We start from the raw sequence: 18,044 nt of genomic DNA, 5'->3' as shown, positions 1-18,044 counted from the left end.
TATCATAACTTAAACGAAAATTTGCGAATCTGAAACAACTTTTTTCAATTTTGTCAATTAACCCAAACGTGAAAAGGCCCCTTTAAATTGAACATTATGTAAACATGCATGAAATACGTCCGAATAATACAAAGCGGGTACGCTGACCAATACAAACGATAAAATAAGGTTTGGTTTTTGGTGACTGGGGCTTTAACATTGTTACATATATATGCCATTTATAAGTCAATGATTTCTAGGGTAGATTATCACATTGGTTACATTGTTAAATCAGTCCTATTAAGCCAAGTATACGTGGCAACACGCAAGCTTGAATCACGATTATACCAAACGACGCACTAACGATTGCCTATCAAGCAAATATCGCGATACCGCAAATATTGAAGACTTGGGTGCAGCTGATGACGCAATTCACAATCTTCTTACTGAAGGCAACCACGTGCCGATGTTTAGAATTCTTCTTTTGGAACCATATATTGTGCCCTTCGTCTGTTGATGTTTTCCGAAGTCTAGCCACCTTACCTCTGCTTGTCCGAGTATGCCCCAGCAGTCGCGCTTCAGCTTGTGCGTCAGTTTGTTGATCTTTCCGTGCTCAAAAAGTGTTCTTACATTCCATGTTCATAAGGCTGTTCCCTTTGTTGAAAATAATAGCGATGCCTTAGCCCTACATGCAGAAGTTAACTTGTCGCAACCACCCTGGATACTGACAGTGGAGCTCGAGGTCTTGCAATTACTGGCCCCGACCGATCCGGCTTGGTATTCTGCTGTCTTGTCCTCATTATGTCCTTTCCATATACATATGTTTTTAGAATTGTTTTCGACTTTAACATTCATATACACACCATTTATTTTGATAGCACCCCTTTTAAATATATTTAATATGAGCGTTGCCGAAGCATGCGTGAAATATGTCCGGATAAAATACGTTGTTAATTTTGAAAAACACATTTTGTATTGCCTACTTTTTTATTTTTTTTAATGTTGGGAATTAATTTAAAGCTACAAAAACCTTTCAACTGCAATAATATGTTGCCAAACTACAAGATAAATTCTTTTTAGTTTCTCTAGAAAGGTGGTTATTTAACCGCCTAACATTAGACAACTTTTTCATCGAAGGGTTTTGTTACTTAGGAGTGTATATTTCCAATATTAATGCCCTGCACGCACGATGTTAAATATGTATGTTGGAAATCATGAACATTTAACCACAGCCCAAATGTGTTTAAATAGCAGACTGGTTCTAATGAACGCTTAAGGGCATGAACCTATTTCTTGGTTTGAAAAGCATTTCAGCAAAAATACTAGGTACGAATCCAATATGTCCTTAAAACGTTTGATACCAACGGTTTAAGCAAACTATAAGTAAATGTCGATTTAGTTGCAGAGCCATTGCTAGCGTTCGCATTTACAAAAACTATACGAAAAATAGTTAGCAAATCATATTATTTCACGAATATTGCTTGAAAGCTGGTCATCATGAGTTTTAAAGTGAATATCCGTATATCATTGTGTGGAAATCTGCATTATGAAAATATCATCATCATCAACAAAATGGTACCCGCGCGGAAATCCATTTTATCTGTATCTGAACTAAATGTTCGATACTCTCCGGTATTATCTGTTTCAAAAGTACACTATTGTTTATCACCATCTGTTTCAGACCTTTTTATCATTTGTATCAAACATACTTATTTCCCTGTCGCAATCTATATTAGAGCTACCGCACTCATCATTATACTAGGATTATTATCCAACGACATGCACAATAAGTTTGGAATTAATTTATTATTTAAGTTTGAGTTTAAACACAAAATGCATAGTTATCTTTTGTAAGAAATAAAACATAAACAAAAATTATACAATACAATTATGATAGCTTATATCCCCCGACCCCGGAAGGATGTGTAATAATATGATCATGCCAGAAATGTATATGCGACAAAAACAATTTAAGAGGTGCATATTCGAAAAAAGCTAAATAAAAATTACACAACCATTTTATATACTGAAAAGCGACAAAAACAATTTTAGAGGTGCTCATTTGAAAAGAGATAAATAAAAATTACACAACCATTTTATATACTTAAATGTACAATCATGCGACATTTTTATTGCAAAATAAGTTTCTAAATAAACAATGAAATGGCAACTTACTCAGCAGTGAGACAACAGGGTAAAAGAACGCACGTGGGATTAGAGCCTACTATATACTATGGTTCAGCGCCCTTACGCGGGGGAATAATTTTCATGAAAGAGAACTCTTCTATGACGGTTAATACGTAAAAATATAGTTGAATAGCTTGCGTTGGATAAAATGGTTTATTCTTAAGCGAATAAACATTAGTAAGAAATACAGAATTCATTTTTTGTCATCTGTATTAAGGGTGAATACATCATGTTCATCTGTTTAAGAAACAACACGAATGCAATTAGTTTTTATTGAAAAGTAAACTTACAAAATGGCCTCAGTCAATATGAAAAATATTGTATAAATCAGGTCTTGAATTGGTAATTTAAACAAATTGTTCGATACGTGTACAATAATCTACCAAGTTTAACTTGAGTTTCAAAATGATATTCATTATGTTAAAGTTCCTCTTAATATATACTGAGTCTGAAACTGTCATATAAGTTGTACAAAAAACAATTAAAAATATTATTCTTAGCATTGCAGTTGTCTTATCAAATTCTTTTTAAAACATAAATATCTATTAACGTAAGTCAGATTTCCATTGCAAAAAACAATTTCCTAGATGTACATGAGTTTGCATATATGATCATTTATTTAAGCATCAGGTGTGGCATTTTTTGCAAAAAACAGCGTGGATTGCCATGGTGCGTACCTCCAATTTCCACATGCCGAGGAATAACAAAGCATGTGTGATGACGATGTCAAAACTGAAATGAGGTAGTTATTCACCGTAAACTTTTTTAGCAGTTAAATTGTTTAAAATAAGAATTTTACATGCTTTGCTATAAAGGTTTAATAATTGTATGCTATTGTCATAATATTTAATTAAAAGCAAATTCATTTTGTTTGCGTTGAGCCTGGACTCTTTCAGACCGCACTTTGATTTTATGTTAAATTTGTGAACATTGTGTTTACATGTACTGACTTTATTGAAATCTATGTATGATTTGATGTACTTCTAGGCAAACATGACGAAAAGTTAAATCAAGCATGCCATGTTGCAACTGTATTAAGCAAATATGTTATAATACAAATGTATATGCTATAATTGAAAAATAAAAGAGGGGAACAATAACTCAATGCACTCAATCTCAGACATATGAACGGCTGTATGAACATGAACATAAAGAATGCTGCGATGATCATATTAATTTTAGCAGATGTTGAGGCATGGGTGGTCTTATAGAATATAATGCAGTTGTTTACCATTTAAAATATATGTGACATGCATGCACGCAGGTGTAATGCATGTTTAGGTATATTTGAGTTAGCAAATTACACACATTTGCTAAGTTTGAGTTTTAAAGAGAAATTTATCATGAATTTGTAATCGACCTTAAATGAACTGCAATATCAAAATGTGCAATTATGTCGACGACTTTATGACATAATTACAGATTCATGAACATTTTCATAATATTTCTGATATGTTTTTTTTTATCTTTTAGATTATTAGGCGTTGGGAGCAAAGACATATTACTCGGAAGCCTTTCAGAGTAAAAAACAAGAGTTTTACAAACAAGCAGTATTTTATCAAGGTGTCGAAATTTAAGACACAAAAAAGCTAAATCAGCTTAATAAGCTTTACACATATTACTTTCTTGTGCTCAATACTTCTTTATTAACACGTCAAACGGGGCAATACTTTTAATACTCTTTATGTTAACCGACACTCTGATATGTACGAATATCTTTTAGGACTAAACGCATGCATTCATTTGACCCATTATAAGAACAGTTATTTATTGGGGGCTTGACTTGAAAAATGTATAAATATCGTAAAAATGTTATGTGTTATGGGTCGAAGTAAGTTATAACAAAACTTCAAACGCAAGCATAACTCGTCAACCTATCACATGCTTCTGAATCGTAAAATTCAAAATAAGAATGCACTTGCAAATTATAGTTGATGTTAACGTACCAATTAAACAACGAAAACAAAAGCACAAACAACAACATCAACAACACAATTAAAATTCTTGATGATATTAAACACAAAAGTATTTATATTTTAAGTATATACATTTATTTTACCTTGTTCTTTCTTGAGTTAATAGCTATGTACACTTCCAGTCTTAAAGAGAAGGCATTATGTGTATCGCTGATAAGACATGCACTAGTTGAAAATCAAGGACATCCAAGGGGATTTTAATAAGACATTAAAAGCTCAATTTACGCGTTTGCCTTGATGCAAAGTAAATTGAAAGAGTTGGCACAACATTTTAGTTCTTTTAACATTCGTGTGAAGGAGTAAAATGCGTTTGATCATAGTTTTATCTTTCGTTGTGTCTCAGTGTTTCGTATGTTACCGTAAGTACATATTTTACTTCTGTTTTTTATATAAATGACGAAGCAATGTACTGAATACGGCAAAAGGTTTTATGTCATAATTGACAATTTAAGTAGTTGATTTATAGTATGGATAATAAAACAATAACATGCATCATTTCGCAGGTCTTATGATCGCAGGATTCGAAATCGTGATCTTAAACCGATACTTCGAAACATTAATGATGCTTTTGAAATATAGTTCATTGATCAATAACAAGATTTGTTGTTACACCAAGTAAGGTTAAACAATATATTTAATACGTCAGTAATACAAGTAAAATGCTGAATACAATAATTGCCACCCGATGCCTGGTGCGACATCAGAGATCATCATGATGTACTCACAAAGTAGCCACAGTGAATTAACGATAGCTAATGAAAACTGTTGACCGGCGAATAGGCTCGGATTACCCCTAGCATAACAATTACCAACGTTATAATAGTTATAACATTTTAAATAGCACACGGATTTCTTAATAAAACTATTAACGTTTGACTAAGCTCTGCTGCACTTTTGTGATAATGTACGCCGCAAAAGACATGCAATATGATTCAATATTTGCGAAGGCGAAGAGTTATGCAATAATGCGGTGATAATTTTGTATTTCTAAGATTTGTTTTCATTAATTATTACTTTTTGGACATTCTTGTTGATTAAGCACCCTCCGACTTCTTCAGAATAGAGCATGACTCGGTGTCCTGATGGCTGGGTCTACTTCCGCCAGTCTTGCTATCAGTTTGCGGACGAAGTGAAATTTAGCTGGACAGAAGCGTCGGTATTGTTTCAAACAATACATTCACATCTATTGAATACTTAGGCCAAAAGATAAGAAACATATGCAACGACATGCACAATCGCGACAGGACTAACTACATGTTACGTTGGCAAAAACATGCCAATATATTTAGAATAGTTAATGTACAAATCCGGTTGAACACCACACATAACATATTCGATAAAATGTTGTATACCGTAATTACTCTATGTTTTCGGACACTTAAAATAATTAATTTTTTTTCGTATCCGAAAACATAGATACGAAAAATATTCACAAAATGCAGGTGTCCGAAAACTTAGAGTCGAAAATTGAAGTGTCCGAAAATAGCGTCAATTATATCAACGACTACCGGTAATAGCATGCACTTGTAAAATACCGTGCCGTATAGTATAAATTACAGTTATATATATATATATATATATATATATATATTTGCACTGCATTTTAAATAATTTTAAATGCTTAATTTATTTGACAGAAAGTTACTACAAGGTTGTTCTTTGACCAACGAGTTCAAAGATGAGAATGTGACGTACCGATACTCGCTAGTATGAACCTGTAATTAACGCAAAAATAGCAAAGTATGAATTCTTTGTTTGTTCATTTCAGATAGTTGTTTTCTAACACCTTCCATTCTTCGTAAAACTTGCAGTAGGGTGCATCACACTTTGAAGCGTTTAGTATTTGTTACAGTTATTTTACTCAGAAGGGGTAGGACCATTGCGGTAGATAATTGAACTGTAAATTGGTACTGCCCCTGGTAAGTGTCATAACGCTTATGCTATCGGGCGAAACCATTGTTTAATACCGGTTTACAAGGTTATTTACCCAATAACGCAATGTAATGGTCCGTTGCCCTAAGGCATGCACCTTCCATGTTTTATAATGTTAATCTGGTTGTAAAACCCCATGATCGAAGTGTCATTAGATATCGAAAACAGGACCGAAATTTGGTAAAATAGCGCTGTAAAATATTCTGTCCAAAAGCTTTGAGACATAAATAATGGACGAAAAATCGTGTGTCCGAAAATTAAGAGTCATGAAAAATAATTATTTTTGCTAAAAAAGGGGGTGTCCGAAAACTTAGAGTGTCCGAAAACATAGAGTTATTACGGTATTTAATTTATTGTAATCGTTTTGCACTAATGTAAATACAATCAGTTCTCATCCACGTAGCTTTTATAACTAACTCGTTTTTGAAAAACGCCATGCACTATTACTACACATGGGAACGCATATCCATTGAAACCAGTTCAAACTGTAACTAAATCATGTGATGGGTTGTGGAATTATTTCTTAATATATAACTGAATCTCGTTCTGGAAAATCAGTGCTTAAGGCATGTGTGTAAATTATCGTCTCAGACTAGCCTGATCAGTCCGCACAGACTAATCTGGTGCGACACTTTCTGCTTTAACTGGATTTTCGCTTAAACAGACATCCTTTAAACGAAATAAACTATAGAAGCGATAAGTGTCGTTATGGATTACCTTGTACGGACTGCACATGAAAATCTTTGACGTCACTTAACGCTCATGTATTAAGCTCCATTTTTCCAGAGCGAAACTTATTACTATAAATGATTTGTTCAGCACCATTGTTCATCTCGACATGCTCATTTGGCCAAAGTGGAAAGCAAGGCTGAGGACCTGTTCCTCCAAGATTTTGCCAGGCGTTTGTACAAACATGGTGAGATTGCTCAATTTATTATAAATGAACCTAACAAGCGCATATCGAATTGAATGGTTAAAAAGCATATCAATTAACTGTCGGTTTTTAATGACATACATCGCGAGAAGTCCGTCTTGTAAGCATTTATTAACACTACACACATGCATTTTAATTATTCTTTTAAAGGTTGAACCACTACCTCGTTTTGCTGGCGCGGTCAATCAGAAGTTTAAGTAGAATCGCCACGAATTTAGTAAATATTTGCACCATTTGTGTGCGACCCATTGGAAACGGTTATGTAATTATGTGAATTTTCGCGTTAAGTGCGCGATTCCAGTAGACGAAAGTTCGAATCCCACTGGGACAAAAATACCTTTTGGCACAGTGTATTTATTGTTATTTTGTTGTTGAAATTAAATGGAAAATTTATTGCTTCTCTCTAATTAACTTTAAACATATTTGTGAAAAAAGGGAACATTAAATACTTGTCTATATTTAGGGGAAATACCGTGTATATGCCCCGATCAGTTAAGGTCGTTTGATAGCTGTACCTAGGGGAAAATACATAATATATATTTTCAGTTCCTGACCACACATTTGCCAACTCCTTCTGGCTCGGTGGCACGGACTCAAACATAGAGGGTATATGGACCTGGTACTCGGACGATTCGGACTTGGTACACAGTTTGCTTATTCCAATTTATCAATTAATTCACAACAAGCTACACATAATTCATATTAAAAAGTCAAACACAAAATCTGAAAGTAATCAAATCAGTTTATTTCTCGCTTTGTGCAAAAAAGGCCTTAATGCATTAGCCTAAAGTGTCGTCAGAGCTTAGCAGGTGGAGTCCGAATAGGCTAATAAGGGACTATGCATTTTTTTCCGAATTTCCAGAGCGATTATTACTTATTGTTGTGTGCAGGAAACACCAGTTGGCCTCAGAGTCACCCGGGTCCAACGGGCGATCACCAGGACTGTCTAATATTGTTCGCTCCTAACAACTACCAGTGGTACGATTTCGAGTGTGAAATTCTTGCACACCCTTTGTGTGAGATCGAGTAAGTTATGCATAATGATTATAAACAAAATGTTATATGCATATCATTTTAGTGTGATTAAAAGACTTTAGACGATGAATATGCTTTGAAAGAACACATTATCATGTTTAAATAAATGCTTAGCCTTTTAAGTTGACTTATGTAAAATTGATTGATAGTTTTATAAGTAAATGAAGCAATGTGCTTTGATTTGTTATTTGCATATAATAACAAGCTATCTCAATCCTTTATTGACAATTCAAAAAAGTCAATTGAAGATTAGAAACAATTGTAACGGTATAAGTCATCACGAATATGTTCGGGATCAAAGTATGGAACGCCTCGTCTGTCTCCTGTTGACTATTGATATATCGGAGGTTTCATTGAAATGATGTGGGTTTAAATCATATGGTATGTGTTGAAAATAGTATGCTGTGTGCTTGCCATTCTATGCTGTGTCTATGTGATGGTATGCTGTGTGTTTGTGACGATATGCTGTGTGTTTGTGATGATATGATGTGTGTTTGTGATGGTATGCTGTGTGTTTGTGATTATATGCTGTGTGTTTGTGATGATATGCTGTGTGTTTGTGATGATATGCTGTGTGTTTGTGATGATATGCTGTGTGTTTGTGATGGTATGTTGTGTGTTTGTTATGATATGCTGTGTGTTTGTGATGATATGCTGTGTGTTTGCCATAGTCTGCTGTGTGTCTGTCATGGTATGTTGTGTGTTTGTTATGGCATGCTGTGTGTTTGACATGATATGCTGTGTGTTTGTGATGGTACGCTGTGTGTTTGTGAAGGTATGCTGTGAGTTTCATTGAAATGATGTGGGTTTAAATCATATGATATGTGCTTATAATAGTATGCTTTGTGCTTGTCATAGTATGATGTGTGTATATGATGGTATCCTGTGTGTTTGTGATGGTATGCTGTGTGTATGTGATGCTGTGCTGTGTTTTGTCATGGTTTGCTAGGTGTTTGTCATGGTATGCTATGTGTTTGTCATGGTATGCTGTGTTTTCGTCATGGTATGCTGCGTGTCTGTCATGGTATGCTGTGTGTTTATCATGACATGCTGTGTTGTGCTATCATGCGGGTTTGTCTAACATGATGTCCTTTCCATTTGCTATGGTGTAAGTTCGCGTTATTTTCATTTGGAACACTCGGTTCTTGTCGAAGAACTAATGTTTACGTCATACGTATGTCCGTCGGTCCTTAGGTCCATATTTCCGTCTGTCCGTGCTTCTGTCTTTTTGTCTATGTTTAATTCGGTGGGTCTGTCTTTCTGTCTATCTGCTTGTGTGTCCGTCCGTCCGTATGTCCGTATGCCAATTTGTTCCGTGTGTCCGTCCGTGTTTTCTTATTTCCGACTATCCGTGTATCTATCTTTCCGTCGGCATGTCCGTCCATTTCTCCCTGCGTCCGTATATCCGTTTGTCTTTCTTACCGTCTGTACGTCTGTCGGATATACGGATAGACGGACGGACGGACATACGGACCGACGGTCATACGTATGACGTTATCGTTAGATCTTTGACAAGAACCGAGTGTTCCGAATGAAAATAATGCCAACTTACATCATAGCGAATGAAAAGGACATCATGTTAGATAAACCCGCAGGATAATACAACAAACACACAGCATAACAATACAAACACACAGCATACCAAGACGAAAACACAGCATACCATGACAAGCACACATCATACCATGACAAAAACTTAGCATACCATAACAAAATACAGCATACCATGACAAACACACAGCATACCATCACAAACACACAGCATACCATCACACACGCACACCATACTATGGCAAGCATACAGCATATTATTATAAGCACATATTATATGATTTAAACCCACATCATTTCAATGAAACTTACAGTATACCTTCACAAAAAACACAGCGTATCACCACAAACTCACAGCATACCATGACAAACACACAACATACCATGACAGACACACAGCAAAGCAGACTATGGCAACTCACAGCATAACATCAAGAACACACAGCACATCATCACACGCACACAACATACCATCACAAACACACATCATACCATCACAAACACACAACATAACATGGCAAGCACACAGCATACTATTAGAAACACATATCATATGATTTACACCAATGAAACCTCCGCTATATTAATAGTCAACAGGAGACAGACGAGGCGTTCCATATCAAAGGATTGTTACTTGTTCTATGAATGAAGAAGCGAAATCAGTTTTGCACCCCCTTCACAATAACATGTTATGGAATCCGACTGTTCTTCTTCAATCAAACTCCGAAAACCATATATACGAGTATATAAACAGTGTGCAGCATATTTCTCCCGTCAAACAACTACGTTATAGATTCCAGTTTTGGCAACCATATTGCACACATAACCTTGTCCTTGTTTCAGTTGATGGATCATTTTATCTGTGTATTATTTCCAGATTAAACGTAGAAGCTGTTGCTGTTATAGGATAAAGAATGCTGAATATTGGTGAATGCAACGAAGTCATGAAATCCATCGTTAACAATGTATTTGCGTTCACTCATTCAATTAAAAAATGTATACAAATAAAACTGGTGAATGTTACAGTTGGTTCACCTGTTTACTTTTCTCGCTTAATATCGCTTCTATTGTCTTCTTTCAACTTCTTCTAAAATAACTTTTTTCAAGCAATATAAAACACAGAGATTTAATGATGGATTTAACTTGTGGAACACATTTTTTCATTAAATTTGTTAATGTTGAAAACGTCTTAAAGCAAAATTTTGTCAATAAATATAAAACATCTGAAGGTATCAAAAATGACGTGCAATGAAAATGCATATTTATACTTAAGAAAAACAGTAGCAACACTTAAAAATGGAGAATAAGTGAAACAAAAGTGAGTCAATGTTTAATCATCAACATCAAAGATATAGCAACTGAAAATATGGCTCAAAACTGAAATATCGCTCACTTTACAATGACTCTTTCGGACATTTCTGGAATGTGTTGCTAGCTGTTAACACTCGTGGTATTAAATTCAGCTTTTTATATGTAAACGGGGATTTTATAATGATTTATATCGACTTATATGTTGGCATGATTACAAGACTATTTTGTTGCAAATTAAAGCAATGATATGTCTGCTTTTGAATATTCCAACCGTCAAAGCTTGTTTGTTAGTGATAACTCTACAAGTTTTTTTTATCTTCATGTATGGCTTCACCGAAGCACACATTCTGTATGGTTTAATTTTACTTATTTTAAACAACGTGTCATATATTTTATGGATCCTCTTTCCAAATAAATACTGAGGAGAACAGAGTATGTTTATGTGTTCATCGGAAGTGGTGTTTGTTTAAGTTTTCATACTACCAATTAGAAGTTATATTTTTTATTTTATTTTTAGTGGGGGGGGGGGGGGGAATATCCGAAACATACACTTATGGCAATCAAATCTTAAAATATATTATGCAATAAAGTTTAACCACTCAACGCAATAAAACCTTTTTATTATAGTATAACGCTTTGTTTAAACCTATTTATTTTAGCTCGATTGCATCGAAAGATTCAGGCTTATTGCAACGCTCTCGAGTCCGTTTCCTGGGCCTAGAAACAGTACTTGGTGTCTTTGCGGGAGATCTAAAGAACGCTCCCACAGATCGAACCCGTGACCTCCAGGTCGCTTGGCGGACACTATATCTATTAAATCACGGCGATTTTTTAATGCATTTTTTTATTAATAAAGCAAACACAGATACAGACAATTTTAAAATGTACGTGATTGGCCTGAATGCACCGGGAAGAAATGAGAATTATGTACAGATTCCTGTGTATCGAGGACGAACCAGCTATCAAGGCTTATCAAAGCATATCGTTTATTCGATACATTAATCAATGGTATGATAAAGGAGGTTTTTTATCTGACGATTATATGTGTATTTAAAAAAAATATCATTAAACACAAAGAGAGTGTTGTTTGAAGAACATATTCGTTTAATAGCACCTGCTGAATGGATTAATGGATTAAAGATGATGTTAATACACGTGAGTTTGACATAAAAGGCAGTTCATCAAACTGTATGGAAATGAAAGCTTTTATAGACATAAATCTGAATCCTTTTGTGAAACAAATGTAATAAGACTATGCATGTAAATTAAAGAATATGATTATGTTGTAGTTTAAAAAACTTGAACATTGTTGCATATGCGAAACAATAATTGAATCATGTTTTAGGAAAATCACTGAAGATAGCTTCAATAAAGTATCACTTATTATTAAAACTGAGATTTAAAATGCTTGCATTCGTCAAAAGGTGTTTGATGTAGGTGTCGAACTTATCTTTGTTTTTCACATACTTAAGTACATTTCGTGTTATAACAAATGTATATAACCATGCTAGATAACAGAAATAAAAACAATTGACTCAGCCCACTTGTTCAAATGCGAGGATCGTTAGATATTTGTGTTTCGAAATTTACAAGAAAAGGCGAACGTGAAAAAATGTAAAACAAAAATGAGGAATGCTATTTTATTGGTTGTTGACGACAGTGACATCATAAAAGTACATACAAATGATATCATTAAGCGAATTAGAGAGGTCAACCCTCGACGTCAGGTTCTCGTCCGAAGTATTTTAAATATGGATGGCATCGAGGAATATGAAATATGGAAGTGCGTTTTCATCACGGACGGTGCAAAAAAAACTCTGGAAACACAATGTGTCAACCTTTGGATAGAAAAAATGACTAAAAGAAGATCACCCAAATGTATTATGATAAACCTTCACGATCCTGAATCTGGCGTCATTCACATAGACGAGCCTAAGCTTTCTGTTTGTACGTCAGACATCGTGATGATTGACACGATATCCAATTATGAACAATGGTGGCCACGTGTTTTTGACCTTATACATGAAAATCCTGGCTGCCTTGAGACATGCCGAAGTATACAAAATGTTGAACTAAAACCTATTATGTTTCGAGTACTGGCAACGATTTGCCTATTGCTTAATATTCCGTTGGTTATTGCATGGACATGTGTGTGTTTTCCAGTGTGTTTTGTTTTAATAAGTGTTAATATCTCCGACAGCAACTGTAGTCATTGGTGTTTATTTATCGTTCAGACAATATTCACAATACCGTTCCTGGGTCTTGGATGGCAACTATATTCTGATGAATACCGGAAGAGCCATGATATCCGACTAAACAAAACTGAGGTGGTCATTATCTTCATGATAATAATACCATTTTGTGTCTTCGTTTGGGGTTGTATAGGCAGTCGAATTCTTCGGAATTCAAAGTTTGAAGTGATGCACGTCTTTGAACTACCAGCCCGACTGTGGGTTGGGCTAGATCTGAGCTGTATTCTGAGTATGTGCAAAGCAACACAACAGTTGCCAACATTTATTTACAAAAGCATACGATTATCCTTTTTGATAATGTCTTTATTGTTGAATATACCTTATTTATTAATTTTGCTTTCAGTATGTGCTGTAATATGGGTTATTTTACTCGCATTAGAAATATTGTGTACAATTGGAGGAGGTAAACTTGAAGACATTTTCACAATTAATCAATCTGGATCCTGTAACGTTAACCATATCTTTGATTTACACATTACGGGAATGTTCAGTACAATATCTATCATATTTGGTGTAATTGCAACAAAATACAACATCGACTACTGGAATGATGGCAAAATAATAACAATTGTATTGAATTACGAATGGACGATTGCTGTGTTTTGTGTCTTAATTCCACTTTACTTCATAGTATGGGTCTCATTTGTAAGTCACGTTGCTAAACATTTATTCAATTGCAAATGGGGCATTTTTTCAATGATAGGTAAACTATGCTAAGCTTCTGTCTTCTGACCGACAAGTTATATGGTACTATGATAGAATTCCGTTATTATTTTTATAATGGGCTAATCGTTGTGAGTTGCAAGTAAATTGCTTTTTGTTTATATTGTTTGCGAAGGTTTTGGATATTCTCATTTTCTCAATAATGACCACGTCCTGACATTAAAATATAGAAAAATTATTTCCAAAATTTGAGTGCGAAGTGAATAACAATTATTACAAGATTGCATTTTGTTTTGATTTGTGAGTATTTCCAAATGTTAAAATTGCAAAACTGACGAATCTTAAACAAAAACGAACTTAAATGAAATGTTTTACATCACATATTTCTCTTTTATTTTCTTAATAAAATCGTCGAATTAAGTTGTAATAAAAAAGCAACTCATACAATTAAAATTAATTTTAAATAATAAGTCTTGTATAGTTTTTAACACAATACTATCTTGTATTTCTTATTAAATCAGTGTTATTTATACTGTATTCTCATGTAATGTATGTTCATTTTAGGTTGTTTTTGGTACAATCAATACATACTTAGCTTATTTTTTAAAAAAACACGTTAATATTCAGTTATATTTTTTCTTCGTACAATGAATTATTATTTTATTAAAATTTTCGACATCTTTTATTTGCGTATTTCGTTTTGTTAAAATTTATATGTGTTTGCAAACGGTACAGTTTAAGTGTATTCAATTTTGTTGATATTTGGTGTGCATATCAATATAAAAGTGGACCTAAACTCATAGATATAACGCGACAAAATAATTACATCAAACGAACCCAGAGTCACTCATCAAATAAAAAGAACACCATGTATGGTTTATAAAGTTATCTATGCAAAGGCGGAACGGATAATGGATGAACGAAGAATGGGTGAACTGAGAATAGGTGAACGGAGAATGGGTGAACTATACAACGGGGACTCAACTGTACAAATGATATATACAACCTATAGTAAAACACATTTAAATACGTATAAATACATAATAAAATACTGTGAATATAAGTATAAATCTGGTATTTGTTATAACATATTTAATTGAGACTATAATAATACTATTATATTATGAAGTTTGAAGTTTAAATGGTCCGTCAGCGTACGGGGCAGAATTATTTTAGGACTCGGAGTGCGTCCCAGCACCTGCTTAACCTGCTTTCACAATAGTCGGGACTAATCTTCAAGTGTTGCTGCAATTGACACCTTATTATATTAAAATAATAGACATTTTACTTTGATGTGGTCTTGTGCTGCGGGGAAAGCTAGTTTACCAGCAGAAAACCCCACCTGTCCGGTATGGTGACCACTCACCTCAATCACTATCGTCGGGAGCGGGGATTAAAACGGGTCGCAAAGGATAACATCAAACAATATATGCAGAGGCATGCAGCACGCAACCAATTATATGTACTTTTCTTAAGCTTTCTAACACAGGTTTCACCTTAATAGATCTTGATCAACATCACTAAAAGTATGTCTGTATAGCCAGTAGACCAAAGTGAATAACTGCAATGTTCGTGTTTTTTAAATTCCCTTATATGAGCAAAATATAAAATAATCTGTCTTTTTACTTCAGAAGTTTATGTGAATTTTAAGGTCTTGAATGACGTTTGTCATCAGTTCAGTCTGGTAGAAAAGCCTTAAAAGATTTTTTTTTGATTGTCAACGATAGTGTGATAAAGAAATAATATAAAAATATTATCAAAAGAATCCTTGCTTAAATGCGAAACAGAGTAGTGAAAATATCTGTATTTAAAATACTTAGGTATTGTATGGTATAAACATCTAACAAATCAATACTTGACTAGCTATGGTCTAGACTAGATCTTAAATAATGTGATCTACTTACGCCGGGCGGGCGGACGGACAGACGGACAGACGGACGAACAAACGAACGGACGGACGCACGGACTCACGGACAGACGGACACTCTTGTACTCTGAACCTGCTGTTAAAGATTTACATCATTATATGAACTTTTATTTAAATCCCTTGTGAGTTACAATCATTTGGATCCCTTCAAATGGGAATAATAGTTATACTCACACAAAAAGCAGGACAGACTGAAGACTAAGCAAAATAAAGAAAAGGGCAATAACTTCAAATATTTTTTTTAATCTGCACTAATTTCCTCTCAAAGTCTTCTGTCAATGGACAAAGTTTTATGTGAAAAACACTTCGGTTTTCAGCACTATCCTTCATATGCATCACAAGTAATTTATCAGTAAATCAAGCGAGATGTTCCAAACAAATTTCCTTAAACCATCAGTTTTTATAAAAAAACAAGGTACAAAATTGACACAAAACCATTTCCTTAAACCATCAGTTTTTATTAAAAAACAAGGTACAAAATTGTCACAAAACCAGGTTTTCAATTAAATAAAAAAAGTCTGATGAAGGGAGACAATTCAAAATGTGCATTGTTACCCCCCTTGTTTCAAATTCAATCTATTTTTACTCGTGGCAACCTTGATTTCAATTTGAAAACAAGAAATCGTCGGAGACGGGTGATGCTCCCCAAAGTTTTTTTGTCACCATATTGCATTATATATTCAGATGAAAGGAAACGTCTTGAGGGCACAGTAGTTGGGGGACAATAATTTTTTATTGAAAATTTCAAAGGGCCATAACTCTGTGAAAAATCATCCGACGAGAACCCGCTGATAATATGCACATCTCCTCTTGGTAGTGAAGCTTCCCATAAAGTTTCATTGAATTCCAGTCATTATTTGCTGAGAAATAGCCCAGACAAGAATTGCAATATATGTACAGTTAATGGAAAATTTCAAAGGGCCATAACTCTGTAAAAAATCATCCGACGAGAACCCGCTGATAATATGCACATCTCCTCTTGGTGGTGAAGCTTCCCATAAAGTTTCATTGAATTCCGGGCATTAGTTGCTGAGAAATAGCCCGGACAAGATTTGCACTATATGTACAGTTAATGGAAAATTTCAAAGGGCCATAACTCTGTAAAAAATCATCCGACGAGAACCCGCTGATAATATGCACATCTCCTCTAAGTAGTGAAGCTTCCAATAAAGTTTCATTGAATTCCGGTCATTAGTTGCTGAGAAATAGCCCGGACAAAAATTGTGCACGGACGGACACACGGGCGGGCGGGCGGGCAGGCGGTCGGACGGACGGACGGACGAACAGACAGACAGAGTGCCAGACAGACAGACAGACAGACAGACAGACAGACAGACAGACAGACAGACAGACAGACAGACAGACAGACAGACAGACAGACAGACAGACAGACAGACAGACAGACAGACAGACAGACAGACAGACAGACAGACAGACAGACAGACAGACAGACAGACAGACAGACAGACAGACAGACAGACAGACAGACAGACAGACAGACAGACAGACAGACGGACGGACGGACGGACGGACGGACGGACGGACGGACGGACGGACGGACGGACGGACGGACGGGCGGGCGGGCGGGCGGACGGACGGACGGACGGACAACGCCAAAACAATATCCCACCGCCTATGGCGGGGGATAATAAATCACAAGACAAAAGGGGTCAATTACATTTCTGTATCATTGATTTCATCACAAAATTGTACATTACTCCGTTTTTTCTATCACACATTGTATCTTTAGTTTGCAACCAAAGAATTGTTTCGATCTAAGATATTGCGCTTGGCCTTTAATGTTCGGGAAAACCAATTATAATTACAATCATTTTGATATTTATAGTTATGATTTCCATAAACAAAAACAAAAAAAACAGGGCAATTACTTAATGAATATCAAAGAAATAGTTATGGTTCTTGTACTCTGAACCTGCTGTTAAAGATTTACATCATTATATGAACTTTTATTTAAATCCCTTGTGAGTTACAATCATTTGGATCCCTCCAAATGGGAATAATAGTTATACTCACACAAAAAGCAGGACAGACTGAAGACTAAGCAAAATAAAGAAAAGGGCAATAACTTCAAATATTTTTTTTTAATCTGCACTAATTTCCTCTCAAAGTCTTCTGTCAATGGACAAAATTTTATGTGAAAAACACTTCAGTTTTCAGCACTATCCTTCATATGCATCACAAGTAATTTATCAGTAAATCAAGCGAGATGTTTCAAACAAATTTCCTTAAACCATCAGTTTCTATTAAAAAACAAGGTACAAAATTATCACAAAACC

The 18,044-nt window shown here is 34.9% G+C and overlaps 2 protein-coding genes across 6 annotated transcripts in view; both read left to right on the top strand.

Annotated features, from left to right (window-relative positions):
* The window catches only part of LOC127861747 (perlucin-like), a 28,430-nt gene extending 25,523 nt beyond the window's left edge, over positions 1-2,907 (top strand). The window contains exon 5 of the mRNA XM_052400428.1: positions 2,791-2,907. Within this exon, the coding sequence (XP_052256388.1) occupies positions 2,791-2,907 (117 nt within the window). The remainder of the gene's footprint in view (positions 1-2,790) is intronic.
* Positions 2,908-3,695: 788 nt separating this feature from the next.
* Positions 3,696-14,436, top strand: LOC127861444 (perlucin-like). 5 transcript variants are annotated; one of them, XM_052399942.1, is made up of 7 exons: positions 3,696-4,501; positions 5,201-5,298; positions 6,894-6,990; positions 7,159-7,225; positions 7,555-7,649; positions 7,899-8,034; positions 11,565-14,436. In XM_052399942.1, exon 7 carries the CDS (start codon positions 12,531-12,533, stop codon positions 13,872-13,874), a length of 1,344 nt encoding a protein of 447 aa, XP_052255902.1. In that variant the 5' UTR covers positions 3,696-4,501; positions 5,201-5,298; positions 6,894-6,990; positions 7,159-7,225; positions 7,555-7,649; positions 7,899-8,034; positions 11,565-12,530; the 3' UTR covers positions 13,875-14,436. The 5 variants fall into 5 exon arrangements, with proteins under 5 accessions (XP_052255902.1, XP_052255901.1, XP_052255905.1 ...); XM_052399941.1 differs by lacking the exon at positions 7,159-7,225; XM_052399945.1 differs by lacking the exons at positions 7,159-7,225; positions 11,565-14,436 and adding an exon at positions 10,472-10,617 and having other exon boundaries at positions 3,726-4,501.
* The last annotated feature ends 3,608 nt before the right edge of the window (positions 14,437-18,044 follow it).

The sequence above is a fragment of the Dreissena polymorpha genome, chromosome 16, assembly GCF_020536995.1.
Source record: "Dreissena polymorpha isolate Duluth1 chromosome 16, UMN_Dpol_1.0, whole genome shotgun sequence".
In the NCBI taxonomy this organism is placed as follows: domain Eukaryota; kingdom Metazoa; phylum Mollusca; class Bivalvia; order Myida; family Dreissenidae; genus Dreissena; species Dreissena polymorpha.
The sequence above is the reverse complement of the archived record's forward strand: the minus strand, read 5'-3'. Positions and strand labels throughout refer to the sequence as shown.